Source organism: Danio rerio, chromosome 16 (assembly GCF_049306965.1).
Source record: "Danio rerio strain Tuebingen ecotype United States chromosome 16, GRCz12tu, whole genome shotgun sequence".
Lineage (NCBI taxonomy): Eukaryota > Metazoa > Chordata > Actinopteri > Cypriniformes > Danionidae > Danio > Danio rerio.
Window position 1 is genome coordinate 40,150,001 of NC_133191.1, and position 18,804 is coordinate 40,168,804.

Consider the following 18,804-nt stretch of genomic DNA (forward strand, 5'->3'; position numbering starts at 1 on the left):
AAAGCAAAAATGTTAAGAACAATTATTTACAAACAGTGAAAATAAAGTGTGTGTATATACATATATATACATACAGTTGAAGTCAGAATTATTAGCTCCCCTGTTTATTTTTTCCCCAATTTCTGTTTAATGGAGGGAAGATTGTTTCAGCACATTTCTAAGCATAATAGTTTTAATAACTCATTTCTAATAACTTCTTTATTTTATCTTTGCCATGATGACAGTAAATAATATTTGACTTGATATTTTTCAAGACACTTCTATACAGCTTAAAGTGACATTTAAAGCCTTAACTAGGTTAATAAGGTGAACTAGGCAGGTTAGGGTAATTAGGCAAGTTATTGTATAACGATGGTTTGTTCTGTAGACTATCAAAAAAAAATTGCTTAAAGGGGCAAATAATTGTGTCCCAAAAATAGTTTTTAAATAATTAATAACTGCTTTTATTCTAGCCGAAATAAAACAAATAAGACTTTCTCAAGAAGAAAAAATATTATCAGACATACAGTGAAAATTTCCTTGCTCTGTTAAACATAATTTGGGAAATATTTAAAAAAGGGAAAAAAAAATCAAAAGGGGGTTAATAATTCTGACTTCAACTGTATATATGTATGTATATATATACATACATACATACATATATACATATATAACACATACACACATTTATGGTTAGGGTTATAAGGATTATTTCTTAATCCCCCTTTTATGTTAGCAAAAACATAAGTTTACTTCAGATATTTCTTTCAAAACAATATTCTGTGCCGCAAAAGAGCCTTCTCCTCACTTGTGATAATGACAATGAAAGCCAAGCTTTTGACCTATGCTGTACCAAAAAAAAAATAAAATCACCCAGGTGATGACAACTAAATATTACGATTATAACATTGTGTTAGTGGCCAGTGGGGTGGAACAACGTCATTGGTCTGAATTAACCACGTGATGAAGACGTCCTATAATATTGTATTTAATGCGATTTTCTTCCTGTAAACTGTATATATATAACTATATAACTATAACTATATATATAATGCTGCAAATTACTGTAAATTGACTGTACTCTATATTAACTGCAAAAATTATAAGACTGATTAAGTAAAAGACAAATTAACTAAATGTATGTGCTATTGTTTCATTAGTATTTTAATTTAATATTTTTCTTTATATGATATTTATTATAATGTAATTTTGTTCAGATTATAATATATACTATAAATACTAACTATACTATAGTGATCTGCATTAAACAACCTGAACAAATCAGTCCTCTCTCTCTCTCTCTCTCTCTCTCTCTCTCTCTCTCTCTCTCTCTCGATTTGATCAAAAATGTAAATGAGGCCTTCCGATTAACAGTCCAGTGGACCCTAGCAACAGCCTAGAAACCACTCAGAACACCCTAGCAACTACCTAGGAATGCCTTAGCTACACCTTAGCAACCGCCTAGCAACCACTTCTCAACCGCTGTGCTTCCTGCCAACTGCCTTTGAGTCCCCGGCGCAGTCACGTTGGCTTTCTCAAGCCAACATCAAAGTTCGTCAACGAACTTTAGGTTCTAGTTATTCTTATTATTATTCCGGCTTCTGACTTAAAAAAGCAATCGCTTCTCCTCCCAGGGCTTAGATGCTACAAGCCCCAAATTTGGTCAAAAGCTGCCTACTGCTCATGAGATGGTTGCTGTATGTCCTCATGCCGATAAGATTTGTAGTTTTTGAATAAAAAATGTTTTAATTAAAAAATTGTATCGAGTATTTGGGGCATATAAAAAAGTATACAATCCTCAAATTTGGCCAAAAGATGTGTTTGAAATTACTGATAATTATCATATTTATTTGGTGTAATTATAAATAACAGTTTTCCTATAAATATTTTTTTTATATTAAATTTGTAAAATTCAGACTCAAAGCGTGTCAGAGTGTCCACGAGATGGCGCCAGAAGACTATTTTTGAGCCCTTTGTAATTTAGCAATGGCCCTTTAAGAGGCACTTCATATTATGCTCGCAGTGAACTCCATAAAGCGTAATAAAACTGATCTGGATGCAGAATCATCCGCGTCGGAATCGACCCGCATGCATTTCTGTCTGCTACCCTGTGAGTTTTAAAATGCATGCCTCTGATGTTGGCAGAAACATAACTTTACTTCAGATATTTCTTTCAAAACAGAATATTCTGTGCTGTGAAAAAGCCTTCTCCTCTACTTGTGATAATGAAAATGAAAGCCATGCGAACATTCACGTATATTATACAATAAACATATTTAATATAAAATCATTCTAACTTTATTTTTAATCTGTATTTTAACCCTCTAAAAACAGCTATGTCCTTGCCACAAAACTAATAATCCATCTTCAAAACCTACAATTTCTTTCCATTCGGTCCGGTCGGACCTGAACGTCTTTATACCGTTGTAATCACGTGTAAATTCTAACAAAGACAATGTTTGCACTTTTTAAATCACATTTTATTTATTGTGCAAAAACAGTATTATAATGTTTTAAAGCAAAAATGTTAACAACAATTATTTACAAACAGTAAAAATAAAGTGTCATCATTTGGGAAAACATCATTTGGGAAATATTTAAAAAAGGAAAAAAAAAATCAAATGGGGGTTAATAATTCTGACTTCAACTGTATGTATATATATATATATATATACACATACACACACACATACACACATTTATGGTTAGTGTTATAAAAATTATTTTTTATCCCCCTTTTATGTTGGCAAAAACATAAGTTTACTTCAGATATTTCTTTCAAAACAGAATATTCTGTACCGCAAAAAAGCCTTCTCCTTACTTGTGAAAATGACAATGAAAGCCAAGCTTTTGGCCTATGCTGTACCAAAAAAAAAATTAAATCACCCAGGTGATGACAACTAAATATTACGATTATAACATTGTGTTAGTGGCCAGTGGGGTGGAACAACGTCATTGGTCAGAATTAACCACGTGATGAAGACGTCCTATAATATTGTATTTAATGCGATTTTCTTCCTGTAAACTGTATATATAACTATAACTATATATATAACGCTGCAAATTACTGTAAATTGACTGTACTCTATATTAACTGCAAAACTGATAAGATTGATTAAATAATAGACAAATTAACTAAATGTATGTGCTATTGTTTCATTAGTGTTTTAATTTAATATTTTTCTTTATATGATATTTATTATAATGTAATTTTGTTCAGATTATAATATATACTATAAATACTAACTATACTATAGTGATCTGCATTAAACAACCTGAACAAATCAGTCCTCTCTCTCTCTCGATTTGATCAAAAATGTAAATGAGGCCTTCCGATTAACAGTCCAGTGGACCCTAGCAACAGCCTAGAAACCACTCAGAACACCTTAGCAACTACCTAGGAATGCCTTAGCAACATCTTAGCAACCGCCTAGCAACCACTTCTCAACCGCTGTGCTTCCTGCCAACTGCCTTTGAGTCCCCGGCGCAGTCACGTTGGCTTTCTCAAGCCAACATCAAAGTTCGTCAACGAACTTTAGGTTCTAGTTTCAAATTGTTATTTCAATCTTTCCTTTAACTATAAATCATTTTTCTAGATTTGAATTTTTCCAGTTTTCACTATCCAATATTGATTTAGGCCATTCACAATACAATTATGTTAAGATTTTCCTTTACTTGATTTGAACTTAAATACTTAGTTCCATTCTTATTTATTCTCCAAATTATGTATTGCCTTATCAAAAAGCTTTTTCTTTAGTCACCACCCTGTATTGTAATTTATCCTTCTATGTTTAAGGAACTTTTATTAAGCCTACTGAAACTTAAACTCAAATTATTTACCATTCATCATAATATATAATTTCATCATTTAAAGTTTCACCTTAAAATTACCTTATAACACTTTTTTTTATTTTTTATTTTTTTTTATTTACAAATTTGCATGATAATAATTTCTCTAAAATTGACAGGAGTCTGATTTGATACAAGAATGGGTAGCTAAACTTTTGTTCTTAATTTTCCTTCTGTAATGCTTGAACGTAATTTGGACTAGGAGCTACTTTGAGATGGACTGTCAGGCTATCCCCCCTCGCAACCTGAGACAACTAGCTCCAGATTGGTGCAACAGTCTTTTCTATGTTGTCCTGAACTTCCTTCATATCAGGGCACAGTGTTTCCCCCTCTCTCTTTGGGCTGGCTTCTTTCTTTGACTCAGCTGATGTAAAGTTCTGGTGGAGAGTTTTTTCTTTTTGATCAGTTCATCAGTCTCTTGTTAGTGTCTCTTTTGAATGTCTCTGAACAAATGTAGCTTTTTCAGTCCTCAGTAAATCCTGGGCAAAAAGTTCATGTCAAAAGTGTCCACAGCCATTTTGCTTTGTGTTTTTTCACACACCTTTCCATTTGCCAGTATACTCAGAGATGTCTGGTAGGTACGAGACTACAGTCCCCCAAAGTTCATCCATACGTCCTCTTAATTAATATATATAGAATTTAGCTCATGACTTAATAAATTATTTTTTTCCCATTTTTTCCTTCATCAAATAAAGACTCCTTTTATCCAATTTTTTTTAATTAATTAATTTATTTATCTATTTTTGTTTGCTGTTTAACAACTTATTTTTTCTAATTCTCAATCATTTTTATCATATGTAAATATGCTTAATTTTCTATTTGTTAAATGTTCTTATAATTAATTTTTTTTGGCTTTAGATTGTGCTTCACTTATTTTTCCTAATCTTATTCTAGTTTTTCCTCACTAGTTACATTACATCTTACACTATTTTAATTTCTCTAACATTTCCATACCTGTTTTAATTCAACAGTACTATATGGTGGCCAAATGTCTAATATACCTGTTCAAAATCCTTACTGCAATAGCTTCAAGTTCATAGTACTATTTTACCTCTACATGTTTGTTTACTTTAAGCATTTTTCCTATCTGAAATGCAATTTTTAATTCTCAATTACCTTTTAAGTACATAAAATATGAACTATATAATTTTTGAACTCACTATTATGTTCTTTCATTTCTCCTCAGTGTCTATGCTTTACATCTGACTCGCTGCTTTTACTACAAATAGCTGTTGGCTCAGATGACAGCCTGTAGCTGACTTTAAAACAAATGACAACAGTCAACTTACTCCACAACAATTTTTCATTGCACTTAAACATAATTTTATCTTTTAAAGCCAAATCTTAGTTTCTTTTAAATGTTACTGTTTTTTTCTAATTTTTATTTTATCTGTTTAATATATATATATATATATATATATATATATATATATATATATATATATATATATATATATATTAAACATCTTCTCTTTTAATTCTATTAAACAATGTTTGAACTTCTTTTTTCTCCATTTTCCTATGCTTCTTTTCCCTTTTTAAAAATTAGCATTTTTGTCTCTTAGATTTTCCTAATTAATTTTTCTTTAAACTTATTTTCCTTAAACATTTGATCATTAACTCTTCAATTAATCCATATTTATTAAAGTTTTCTCTTCTAATTCTTTATTTACTCAAATCATCAACTTATCTATTTTTATTCATACTGATTTAGTAAATTTATTTCCTGATCTATATAACTATTAATCTCCATATGTAGATATTTCTATGCTTCAATTTTTGAATTTCTTAATATTTATTAGTCTAACTTCCAGTTGCATTTTTATTAACACTTTTTATTTATTAAATCTTATTCTATCATTAATATTTTCTTATTTCATTTATCTTATTCATTACTTTATAATATTTCTATTTATTTAATACCTTATAATATATCTTTACTCTTTAGCTTCTTTCTGTCCTGTGAAACTTTTGTTCTTAAAATAGACAGATTCTTACCACTCCTGAAGCAGACCTTCTTCCAGACTGTCGACATGTCAGGAATTTCAGTCCCCTCTCTGCCTATAGTTCATACTTAAAAACACTTCAAACACACAGAGATTATTCAGAAAAATGTTTAACTCGTATATTCTTGTTTTTAGTCTGTGTCTTTCAAATGCAATATGATCTCAATTAACTTTATTAGGCTTAAACCTCCTCTGTATCACAATCTCTTCCCTAAACTGCGTCACTCTCTATCTTATTGTTCTTAAATCACACAACATATGCAATCCTTCTTTTATATTATAATATAAAACGATAATTCTTTTAAACTCACTCTTATTGCAAACATACTTCTAAGCACAATCATACTTCTCACTCAGTCTAACTCATCTCTTACACTGTGTAACCTGAACCTCACCTCTATTCTAGTCTCTCTAGATCAAAGTTGAAGGCTTCTAAGCACCCCAGCAACATAGACAAATACACAACTACTTACAATTACATAAATACACCTCACTCCTCTTGAGTGACCTGTCCGAGCAGCCTCTAACCTTAGAGCTATAACCACAGAATTCTCCACTACACTCCTCTTGAGTGACCTGTTACTTCTGCTTCCGTCTTTACTGTTCTTCAGTAAAAATAGCATTTCACAGGATTTGTGCCTTTTTTCCCCCAGCCTCCTGAATAATATTATTTATTATTATTAAAACAGAACGGGTACTCCGAGGTCTTTGCGCGCTTCTCTCTATACCTTAATCTGTTTTAACTTATTAATTGTCACCACACTTTAAGAACTTCCTCTTAAAACTTAAAAATGCTCTATGCATATTCTTCATAATATTAAAAAATTTCCCAAACATGAGTAACAGTTACTAGTTAACGTTTATCCTATCCGTCAAGGCCCTCATAGGAAAACACAGATCATTTGCATGCAAATTGTTATTTTCTCCTGGTATTCAAAACCCCTTTGTTTTCCTTTTATATCTTTACTTTTTATGTTTACTTTTACTTTTTTAGTTTTACTTGTAGTTCGTTATAGCTGGAGAAACAGTTCAAGTGACTTTTTTACCGTTACAAGCAGGTCCTTGGTAGAAAAAACACAAACGTATAAGCTTAAAATTGCTTACCGTTTTTTATCGTGGCCACATATTTGTGTTTTTCCTCCAAGCCCCAGCATGTCCAGTGTCACCCGTTCGTCTCTGTCCAGCACCACGTTGGGCGCCATTTGTGGTAAATATTGACTTCTCATTAATTACAAATTATCAGACCAGAGGTTTTGAATATCAGAAAATAGACTTTCTTCTCCATAATAAAGCCGAGAAAGAGCAGAGCAGACCCCAGAGCATTCTGAAGTCTCTCCTGGACACCTTCCAAAGTCTCTCCTGCACCTTCTAAAGTTTCAGTGTGTTTGTTACAATTTTTATACAGGATTATTTGACACACCCCTAAGTCTCTTTTTAACTCTTGACCATTTTTGAATAGGTTTTTAGTCTAAGGGGTCCTGCTATTCTTTGCTCTCAGCCCACTAGCTCATGTCAACAGAGATGTTACAGGTCTATGTCAGCAAAGTATAGATGCAACTTATGCAAAGGAACTAAGTGTTTACATACATTGTTATGATAGGATAATAACTTGATAATATGTTACTCATTCTAACTTCTGACACATATAGCTTCATACAAGTATTTAACATAAATAATCAGTGCTTTACATATTCAGTTATTCTACACAATCAGTCACTCAGCCTTCTCCTAGTGTTGCTCCTGTGCAGGCATACTCATCTTACACAGACATATCACTGTATTTTTAACACAGGCTGGCATGTTTGCTGCAAACACTACATACATTTTGTGAAGAGAAAATTAACTGCTTTACACTTAGAAAATACTTCATACAGAGAGAATAAAATCTTCTTCACTCATAGCGCGTCACGCAAACACCGCCCACAGAACGTCCCCGAATCAAACGTCACACAACCCGCCCACTTCAGTGGGAATCAGGACAGGCAGATAAAGCACACCATAGAATCATCACGAAACGAAACCATTAAAATGAAGACAACCGAAACAAACAAATGACACGTTACTGTACAGCATTACATGAAATGTCTATACGCACAGACCTGTGTATTTCCATTCATTACATTTTAGTCGCCGACCGACTGTTGGCATTGTGCATCGAGTGCTCTCGCCATTAACGGAGGGACCCAACACAGAGAGCGCACACATCCATAATATAAAGCCACAGAAATTCTCGTTTATAACTCGATATGGCATGTATTTTATAACATCCTCGTTTTGATAGACATCGTGTTAAGTGTTTCCGGCACAAGAGCGAGTAGCCTAATAAAATATAGCCATATTTGTTGCGCTCGGCAGCTATTCACTAAAGCTCTTCATTTAAAGTTTCATTTATAAATTTAACCACATCATATAAAAACATAAACAGTTGTTTGAGGATAAAGAACACATTTTGTGTTTGGACTTTCCCCCGATGCGTTTAAAGCAGCGAGCACTGCGCAGGACTGAGTGACAGAAAAAAAGGTAGGAAAGATTCTGCTTTCACTCACCCAAATGATGCTCTGTTTGCGCGATTTGATTAATATCATCGCAACCAAATACTTTATAAATAATATTTCAAACCTTCTCCGGTGTTAATTGTTTTTAGAAAATATCGAAAATCTTTTTTTTCAGACAGGTCTTTGTAAAATGAAAGTTAGGATATAAGTGGCTTTAAAACGGTTTGATTTATGTATTGTATATAGGCTACCTACATATAGCTAGCTTTTGTTTATTTTAAATTGGTTTATTTATTTAATACGATTTATATATATATATATATATATATATATATATATATATATATATATATATATATATATATATATATATATCCGATATTTGTAATTCTTTAAATTATATTTCAATTTAGCTTAGGCTATTTTATCTAGATATGACACTATATTGTTTAAAGTCTATGAAAGTGGGCATGTAATTTGTTAAGTTTTATGTCTTTCTGTTGTATTTATATTGTGTATTATCTCCAAAATAAATACAGAAAAAAGCCGCTCGCGGCATAACAGAGCTGTGAAGGAGCGCTCTTGCCCGGTCTCACACACACATACAGGCATTTAAACGCGCACAAACAAACATTTTACCCTTGACAAAAACTCTGGAAAACCTTTACTGTCTGCTGTGTCTTTAATATGGTGTAAAGATTATTATGCGTTATTGAAACATAAAGGAGAACGCAGCAAAGAACGTCACTATAAATTTAAACTACTTTATTATTTTATGCAGCAGCCTTACATTTAAAAGGGAAACATAAGGGTGATCATACGCAAAAAGACCCCAGACTATAGGGCTAGATGTTTTCTTTCCCTTATTTCTTTATTTGTTTGGCGCATGTGCTCATGTGCAACCAGAAAACTGCCCGCCTCTCCTTTCACTCCGCCCGAAGCCCCAGCTGGCCCTCCTTGGCCCAAGGTATTTGGCGGGCCTAATAAGGCCGGCCGCTGGCCCCAAGAAAGCCCCGCTTTGGCCCGATTAGGCCCCGGAAATGACAGTGGAAACGCGACTGGTCTTGGCTCGCTCGCTTTAGGCGCGATAGTGGAAACGCAGCTAATGACTCCCTGTGCTAATGTCTGTGTCTCTCTGTCTCTCCTCTCTAGCGGACTCCAGCAGTTGACCGATCCTTCACCAGAACTCTCACTCAACCTCACATTCTCCCTGGAGCACCAGAGCACCTATCCACTGAAGAGCACCATATTCATCTCATTTCACGTACTTCACTATATAAATAAATCACCCTCCGGAGACCTGTTTGTAACACCAACGCTTTGTGTATGTGTTTTTCCTCTGACTCGCCACAATAGTCAAAATAAGTTCATGTGGCATAAGTTGTTCAATTATAATTATATGAAGCTAAACAAAAATAACTTTATTCAACAATTTATCTATGGGAGGATTAGAAAGCTCTTGGATTAAATGCTAAATATCTTCATTTGTAGATAATTAATGACAGAATTTCAGTTTTTGGGTGAACTAAACCTTTAAGCAGCTGTAAGCCTCACAAATACGTAAAATTAATTGACTGAAAACTGCTTGAACTTTATTAAAACTGTTTGCACTAATATATTGTGTTAACTACACAGAGGCATGCAGCAGTGGCAACGTCAAAAGAAAGCTTCCCCTAAATCGAGACTAAAGGTTACTTTCTTTGGGGAAGCAGGCACAGACTCTGGTGCCCTACGCAAAGACAGTAGCTAACAGGTCATAATAATTTCGAAGAGGAATTTCAGATCAGATTTCTTTAATTACAACGTCATTTCTGTTGTGCAGTAATGTTAGCAGAGATCGAAGACCGATTGTTCATCTGTGGTGCAGACAAAAGAGGAAAGAGTCCCCTCTACAGCATTAACAGCGTAGGTCAGAATTACTTCAGGTGTGCAGTTTTGATTACAGGTTGTGAATCACATGTATTACTGTTGAACTGTTGATGTCACATGCACTAATTTACAGATATTCTTATTTACCTTTCGGGACCTTGAACATGACAGAAGAAGGTGAGGGAACAGACCCCGAAATGCAGACGAGCTAAAGGCCGATATCAAAGCAACTTGGGCTACAATAGTACCTCAACTTTGTCGAAGGCCGATCGCCTCCATATTGAGGACATAATACAGTACATTAACACATTTTTCAGAAGGCCAGCGTGTGTTTAAGAACTGTTTTATTGGTCAAATGAAATATGCTAATTTTGTGAAATACTGGATTTGAGTTTTTTCATGTTTATCCATAATCATTTAAATTGAAACAAAGGATTGAAATACTTCATTTTGTGTGTTGTGAACTAATAACACATAAGTTAAACTTTTTAAAACAAATTATTCCAATTTTTTTGGCACATACCTGTAGCCTGACCTGTCACCTAAAACGTTTTTGCCATGGCAAACCCTACCAGGAGCATCAGCCCCCAAAAACATAGCTGTAGGATCACTCAGGCAGTGTTTCAGACACAATTTTCTTATTGCTCCCTAATCTCAAAATCTGCAAGAGTAGAGTGATTTGACGCGACCGGCATTTTTAAAAGTAAAATCGAATAGGAAGAAAATGGGAAGAAATCCAGAAGTATTGCTTGGAGTTACTAGGAACGTTGTGCACTTGGCTGTATATCTTATCAGGGAAGAGAACGTGACACAAATTTATCATTTCACTGCCTTCTGAGTGACCCAAAGGTCCGTTCTGAATGAACAGTGAAAATAAAAAGGGATGTCAGAGCTCATTTTCAGCTAAGTTAAGGAAAATGCCACTAGTTAGCTAACCTTTCCCAAACACATTTTAGATGCCATTTATCAAACTCGAGTTAATAAAACAGAAATGACTGGCCGTGAAGGTCATCAGTTCACCCACCGCTGTTTACTGAGTGCAAACACGGATGAGGGATCCACTTGATGACTCGAATGATCTTCGTGGCTGCTTCACGCTTCAGTGTTCGTGTGTCTGGGCCCTGTCATACACCCGGTTTAAGGTGTGATGCAACTGTTGTTTGCTAGTTTCAGCTGGACATTTTGACGTTTTGCAGCACGCTGTTTAAATAGCAAATACATTTGCGTACTGCTCTAAAAAAGGAGGTGTGCTGAGGCGCATTGTTGGCACTTTGCTATTTTGAGGAACTAAACTGTTCAATAGACCAGCTGAGAGGAGGTCTAAAGTCCAGCGCAGAGCGAGTCAGTTGTGCGTATTGCTTAAACATTGCTTAATACACACAGGATGTGCAGCAATTCGCAAATATCTTTACCAATATTATTTATTATATGCAGATTATATTTGTTTTATTAAAAACCAGCTTCGATTTGCCCACCTGTCAACTCACCGGGTTACATAGGCTGAAGCAGGCAAGCCCCCACAGTGTTTACCTGCTGCCATGAACTGAAGTCTAGGAGTTCTTGAGTGTGTTACTCTTAAAGAGACTGTGATGTTGTTTGATGCCTAATCTGCTTTTAATGGGTTACATTAAACTCACTGAATGATATTAAAGTGATGTTTACACACTATTTCTGCATTTTGAAATATCAGCAACAGCTTGAGGTTTGTGTTGTCAATGCAATGTTTACAGTTCTGGTCTTATACTTCTGGGTTTCTTCCCACTGCAGCCTCGCTTTGGTTCTTCAAAATGGTGACTGCGTGAAATAAGCGTATGGCAAAAATCGTATTAGCAGTGTGGTGCAAAATGTCTTTATTTATAGTGCCCTGACCTTTTAATAGCAGGGGAACTGCTATAGAATGTCTCGTACCATCACAACGGTCAAGTATGTTTGACATGCTTTTCTCTCTATTTGCCACTTGCTTTTCTTTTCTTTTGCTGCCTGCTGTTCATTCAATCAACAAATTGCAACCAGTCAAGCACCAAAATCAACTTTCACTTCAAGTTGAGCGAAACCCTCTTTCGCTTGTATGAAACGCGCACTGTCATTGGACAGAAAGAAAACCACAGCTGATTAAAGCGGGAGTTTGAAGATCAGCAAAGTGACTCAGATGACAGGGACTCATTAGCTTTAGTTGATTTCTGTTGTAGAATTTCTCATCTGGGTTATCACTGTCTGTAGAGAAACGTTTTGCAGTTGAGGGGTGACGTTACTGCTGTCTGAATGTCCATCATCATCAGTCAGTCAAGTAGTCTTTATACATTTCCCGAAGGCGATTTGGTTGCAGCATACACGCATGTCACACATAATACTCAAAGCACATAATACAATACAAAATTCTACCCTAAATTCAAAAACGTTACAGCTGAGGGGATGAATGAAAGTTTAAACTGATTTGTTTTACTAATAGGAGTTCTGTATCGATTACTTAAAGGGAGAAGATAAAACTCGTGGTGCATGAACAAACATGCATGGCCCGAGGGGTCCATTCCTCCTCCTCATCTTCCCTTAACTGCGCTATGGCACTTTAATTGCCGACTATTATTATGTTTATGACATTTTAACGACACTTTTTTTCTATTTTTCCCCCCTCTTTTGTTTTTGACACCTAAAAATACACAGACATTGTTGATAGTTCACCGGTTAGGAATTATTGTAAAAATACCCATAATCTATTTTAAGATGCCATTTAATGTCACTAATTAGATTCATTTAATCATTCAAATGTTCTGTGTTTGCATTGTAGTAGGTATGGATTGTATAGATGACATTACACGAATCTGACATGACTGTTCGGGATTGAATAATGCACCTTTTACACCTGTTGGGTCAAATCTGCATTTTCAACATAATTTATTTGTAACATAAAGAATGAATTATTAAGTAATTATGCTTAGTTTCAATCAAGAAAACCTTTATTTAATACAATTAGTAACATTTACAGTTGTATTCTTACTATAACATCTTGAATTTAGCGAACAGTTTCCAGCCAAAATGCATGCGAGCAACTCAATGAGCGCGGACATTTTGGAAAGGTCAAAAAAGCTCTTCCACTGCCTGCAGTGTCATTAAAATCCACAAGAGGGCAAAATACACGTATCAAAGTATATACAGCAGGCTTTCAATCAAACGAATGCTCAGGTTTATAATATACAGATCTTATAAACTTGTGTATTAAAGATAATACGCGCTGCTTTATAGGGTAAAGGTCACAGACCCTCGCGAAAGACGACTCGTTGCTTGGCAACAGCAGAACGCGTTCTAACGGTTGTAGAGGGTCTGCAGGCGCGCGCAAACTCAGCTTCAGTAATCTGCTGGAACAAGAAATGAAGGTTGATTGTAAAAGTTGTTCCGAGTCTCGGTCGATAAACACATCGAGCAAAACAGTTGAGCGATTTCAGAAGATGTCTACAAGACCTTTCGAGATTCTAGCGGAAATGGAAAGTTGTAAGACTTTGACGGGTAAGTCCAGACACTAAGAACACATGTGTTTCGTATTTGCCTGTTTTATATGTCAATTTTTGATACTAAAACTCTACTTTTACACTGTAAAATAACTTGTGTACTTATTTTGGATTAATAAATACAATCATACACTGCCGTAAGCCCGTCTGACAGTAGCTTTAACCCATTTGTGTGTACGTTCAGGTGTCTGTTATCCCGGCGCTGCTGTTTAGCCGAAATATGGCGATCATAACTCGATAACCTGACGGTACACAGAGGTGTTTTCAGAGCATAGTGAATATAAATGCAGATTCAGTGTTTTAGTGAACAACATCAGTCTATTTAATACAATAAACACCAGAGTAAAATGCAGATAACCTACTAACTCTTACTTGAGTCAGAGTCAAACTCTTCCTAACGAATATATAATGATATACAGGCGTGTAGCCAGCCTGGGGGGAAATAGGGCTTCTTTTTCTAAAAAAAAATGTGGACCTTTTTGTATTTATTCGCCTTATGTTTCTCTTAATAATGATATTATAATACTGCATTTTAGTGACATTTTAAGCACTGCTTTTAGCTGGATTAGCTTGATGGATGGTCATCATAATAGCACTTTAAGATACCAAAAAAAAACTGTTTGCTAAATATAAAGAATTAAGAAATATGAAAAAAAACTTATTTTAAAAATACAAATTATTATAACCTCCTGGGGCTGGAGTGTCCACATATGTGGACGGCACATTTAAGCTCTTAAGTGGCTATTTAAAATACTTTGAATGTTTTATATTTTCTTACAGGCATACATTGTCATCCTGCAACTGTTTTCAGCATATGAAATGTCCCAAACCCTATTCTGAACTTTCAGAAATGGGGGAAAAATTTGTTTTTACCCTCTGGTAGTCATGTTGCTATGTTATATATGCATTCAAAAACATTCAGGAAAGGGTTTTATGTAAATTCAGACCACGAGTCCACATATATGGACACCATGTTTCTCTAAAAGTACATCATATCAAAAGATGATACTTAGATTTTTATTCTACTTAGGTTCCAATAAGCCCAAATAGCAAATAGAAATAAAAAAATGCATGTAAAAATCATCTTGGCCCTTAAGAGGATATCATATATAATTTAAAAAAAAGAGTTAAAGTTTTAAATGAAAAAAATTGTGGTCTTTTGTCATTTAATGAGAAAATAAACTGGCAAGCACATTGAACTTTCCTCAGTCAGAATTCATCCTTCTAAAACAATAATATTAATAATGCAGAGCTTCACTTTTTGAAGGTTTATGGATAACAAAAATAGCCCAATTAGTATTAATATTACCTTGAACATGGGCCGCTTTTGGCTTCAAAACCTTCATAGTGTTTTTTTTCTTCTTCAAGAATAAGGTCCAAGATTCAGAATAAACGTTGGGCTACTTGTAGTGAAAGATGACTTCACTTTTGTCATATTGTATGTTGTCTTGCTGGATGAGGATGTTTGACTCATGAAAAATATTAGTTTGCATACTGATTAGCTGAAGTCACACTGATGTGACGTCAACAGATGATTCGGCTTTTTTCAACAGGTTATTTTCACAATTTATGATGGTGTAGGAGCCAAAATAGGACAAATGAGGTTATGTATAGGACAAATTCTGTACTATCCCCTCCCCCCACACTCTGGCTACGGGCCTGAAATATGACAGAAGCATGAAATTATTTACAAACTTGCTGCTGTAAATCTGAGTGTTTGATATTTATAATCTGCACCGCTAAGAACTTCATTTGACTATTTAAAAGGGGATTTTTTCTCAATGTTAGGATTTTTTAATGAAATATTGACAATAAAAATCAAGATTGAGATTTAGAGTTTATTGTTCGTTGTGTTTTAATCCACAGTAGGAGGAAGAGGAGTGAAGAGGAAAGCGGATGATGATTTTCACAGTATTTTAGGTGAAGGCAAACCATACGCTCTGCGGAAACGCATCAGAGTTGCAGAGCTGGAGAACACAAGAGACACAGAGATGAGCAGCTATCAAGAGAAAACCAGCTCAGGTGTGTCTCCATCAAAACTTGTACAGCTTCAGCACCATACATTTATCACCACTGAAGATTCTGAAACATGAAGCAGGGTGCAAAGTGTTTCACTCAGTTAGCTGCTAAATCCAGTGAGCATGCGGAGATTTTGGCCACTAGGCAACAATACAGTGTCTGGATCAAAGTGATTGATTTATCTATTATGGCCAAAATCAATACAATATTATATTATGATCATGCTCCATCAAGTTGAACACTTTCTACTGTAAACATGTCAGAACTCAGATGTTGATTTGAACTTAATTCGGGCACTTTAAAGGGGATTTTCTCAATCTTTATATTCTGAAGAGTGTATTGTTCATTGTGTTGTCATCCACATTAGGAGGAAGAGGAGTGAAGCGGAAAGCGGATGATGATTTTCACAGTGTTTTAGGTGAAGGTAAACCTTATGCACTGCGCAAACGCATCAAAGTTGCTGAGCTGGAGAACACAAGAGTGGACGCCGACACAGAGGCGTCCAGCTCAGGTCAGTCCACTCTTTATGACTGGAGAAATACTGGAAAACTGGAGCACTGCTGCCATTCGTTAAATCCCAGAGTAAAATAAATGCCAATTAATGAAATAATCGATTATTAATAATTCATTATTGACTGTAATCCACATCAGGAGGAAGAGGAGTGAAGAGGAAAGCGGATGATGATTTTCACAGTGTTTTAGGTGAAGGTAAACCTTATGCACTGCGGAAACGCATCAGAGCTGCTGAGACGTCCAGCGATGAGAACAGCAGCTCAGGTCAGTCTCCCGTTACAGAATCACACTTTTCTACAGTTTCATCACTTAAAATTCATAATACAGAGGCAAGCTGCAAAGTATTTTAATCAGTTAGCTGCTAAAGCAATGGCAGAAATACACGGTATGTGTGAAAATTATCCACTTTTATTTGTGCCAAAAAATCATTCAAATAGGGCGACGCGGTGGTGCTGTGGGTAGCATGTTCTCCTCACAGATAGAAGGTCGCTGGTTTGAACCTCGGCTGGGTCAGTTGGTGTTTCTGTGTGGAGTTTGCATGTTCTCCCCATGTTGGCATGGGTTCCCCCACAGTCCAAACTATTTTCTACAATGTAGATTGTGTCAAAGCAGCTTAACATAGAAGTTGTAGTAAATTGAAACTGTGTCAGTCCAGTTTTCAGAGTTGAAAACAAACGTGAAAAAGCTTCATTACTGGCATAAAAAATAAATGATTCTTAAGATTAGGAGTGTATTGTTCATTGTGTTGTCATCCACATTAGGAGGAAGAGGAGTGAAGCGGAAAGCAGATGATGCTTTTCAGAGTGTTTCTGGTGGAGGTAAACCATCTGCCCACCGGAAACGCATCAGAGTTGCTGAGCTGGAGAAAACAAGTGTAGACGCCGACACAGAGGCGTCCAGCTCAGGTCAGTCCACTCTTAATGACTGGAAAACTGGAGCACTGCTGCCATTTGTTGAATCCCAGAGTAAAATAAATGGCAATATTGAAATAATCGATTATTAATAATTCATTATTGACTGTAATCCACATCAGGAGGAAGAGGAGTGAAGAGGAAAGCGGATGATGATTTGCAGAGTGATTCTGATGGAGTCAAACCATACGCTCTGCGGAAACGCATCAAAGCAGCAGAGACGTCCAGCGATGAGAACAGCCGCTCAGGTCAGTCTCCCGTCACTCTTCTACAGTTGCTGCTCTGTGCTGTCAAATAAAACACAAACATATTAAAACCTCGCTAAACAAACAGAGCAGAAATAGAGGATGTGTGACGTCATTAACATGAACACACACACTGGCTGTGTCTAAAATCACACGCTTCCATACTAAATAGTACATTAAGACAGTATGTGAGCCGAGTAGTATGTCTGACCTCACAGTATTTGACAAACAGCATGTGAGAAGTACCCGGATGACCTACTACTACTGGAGAGATTCTGAAGTGTGCATCCAGTGGACACTACACTGTCCCATAATGCACTGCGAGATCATTCATGAATCACTCCTCTAGTGGATTTTGGAGATTTTGATAATAAAAGTCTCACATAATGTGCCTTTAAACCTGTGAATGATGCAGTATTGTGCAAAGTATTTCTCAGTAGAGCTTCATGACAAAACATCTGGAAAGTAGTAGCACTGCTGCCATTTGAACAGATCCCCAAATACAATAAATGCCAATTAATGAAAGAACTGATCATTAATAATGCATTGTTGACTGGAATCCACAGAAGCTCCAAGAGCACTGAAGAGGAAGGCTGGATGTCTGGATCAGGACACAGTTGCTGCAAAACGAGTGAAAACAGCCCAGATCCAACATGGCGGCAGCAGCAAAACTGCAGCAGAAGACAGAAGTTCAGCTAAAGACAGAAGTTCAGCTAAAGACAGCAGCTCAGCTAAAGACAGCAGCTCAGCTAAAGACAGCAGCTCAGCTAAAGACAGCAGCTCAGCTAAAGACAGCAGCTCAGCTAAAGACAGCAGCTCAGCTAAAGACAGCAGCTCAGCTGAAGACAGCAGCTCAGCTAAAGACAGCAGCTCAGCTAAAGACAGCAGCTCAGCTGAAGACAGCAGCTCAGCTGAAGACAGCAGCTCAGGTTCGTCTTCTGCCGTAATGTTTTCTGTCTAATCTGCAGGGTTTTGTTTTATTTTTCAGAGTTTTACAGAATTTTCTCATGATTAGATTGAGCAGAAGAGTAACAGGAGTGAGCAAATGTCATAAATGTGATGTGTTTTTCTCCAGGATCTTTACTTGACAGATATGTGCTTGGGAAGAAGCTGGGAGAGGGATACCATGGCACTGTCTATCTGGCTACACGGAAATCTGACGGCCAGAAGGTAACATTCAATTTTCCTTTGTGTGTGTGTGTGTGTGTGTGTGTGTGTGTGTGTGTGTGTGTGTGTGTGTGTGTGTGTGTGTGTGTGTGATCAGACATCTCTCTGGTTGAATAAGTTTTGACTTTATGCTTTTTTTGCAGGTTGCCATAAAAATTGTGACTAAAAAGCTTCTGGGAACGCGGTACCCGATGGTAAGTTTGCATACTCTACTGAAAATATCTGAAGAGAAGTGATGAACTCCAAGT

The 18,804-nt window shown here is 35.9% G+C and overlaps 2 protein-coding genes across 21 annotated transcripts in view; one reads left to right on the top strand and one right to left on the bottom strand.

Annotated features, from left to right (window-relative positions):
* The window catches only part of LOC141378264 (serine/threonine-protein kinase pim-2-like), an 80,303-nt gene that overhangs the window by 41,755 nt on the left and 19,744 nt on the right, over positions 1–18,804 (bottom strand). Inside the window, exon 3 of one of the 12 annotated variants that reach the window (XR_012392352.1) lies at positions 15,526–17,431. The exons of 10 other annotated variants lie outside the window; for them this stretch is intronic. The gene's annotated coding sequence lies outside the window, so the exon portion shown is untranslated. Of the gene's footprint in view, positions 1–15,525; positions 17,432–18,804 lie in introns of those variants that run through there. One more of the 12 variants, XR_012392349.1, reaches the window with a different exon arrangement.
* LOC141378252 (uncharacterized) overlaps positions 1–18,804 on the top strand; it is a 60,529-nt gene that overhangs the window by 35,048 nt on the left and 6,677 nt on the right. The window contains exons 5-16 of one of the 9 annotated variants that reach the window (XM_073926314.1): positions 9,482–9,653; positions 9,965–10,082; positions 10,152–10,238; positions 10,332–10,375; positions 15,568–15,723; positions 16,088–16,231; positions 16,372–16,497; positions 16,995–17,138; positions 17,267–17,392; positions 17,956–18,318; positions 18,465–18,559; positions 18,700–18,750. In XM_073926314.1, coding sequence (XP_073782415.1) covers positions 10,363–10,375; positions 15,568–15,723; positions 16,088–16,231; positions 16,372–16,497; positions 16,995–17,138; positions 17,267–17,392; positions 17,956–18,318; positions 18,465–18,559; positions 18,700–18,750 — 1,218 coding nt within the window. In that variant the 5' untranslated portion in view covers positions 9,482–9,653; positions 9,965–10,082; positions 10,152–10,238; positions 10,332–10,362. Of the gene's footprint in view, positions 1–9,481; positions 9,654–9,964; positions 10,239–10,261; positions 10,376–13,597; positions 13,700–15,567; positions 15,724–16,087; positions 16,232–16,371; positions 16,498–16,994; positions 17,139–17,266; positions 17,393–17,955; positions 18,319–18,464; positions 18,560–18,699; positions 18,751–18,804 lie in introns of those variants that run through there. The other 8 variants (XM_073926315.1, XM_073926317.1, XM_073926311.1 and 5 more) reach the window with 8 other exon arrangements.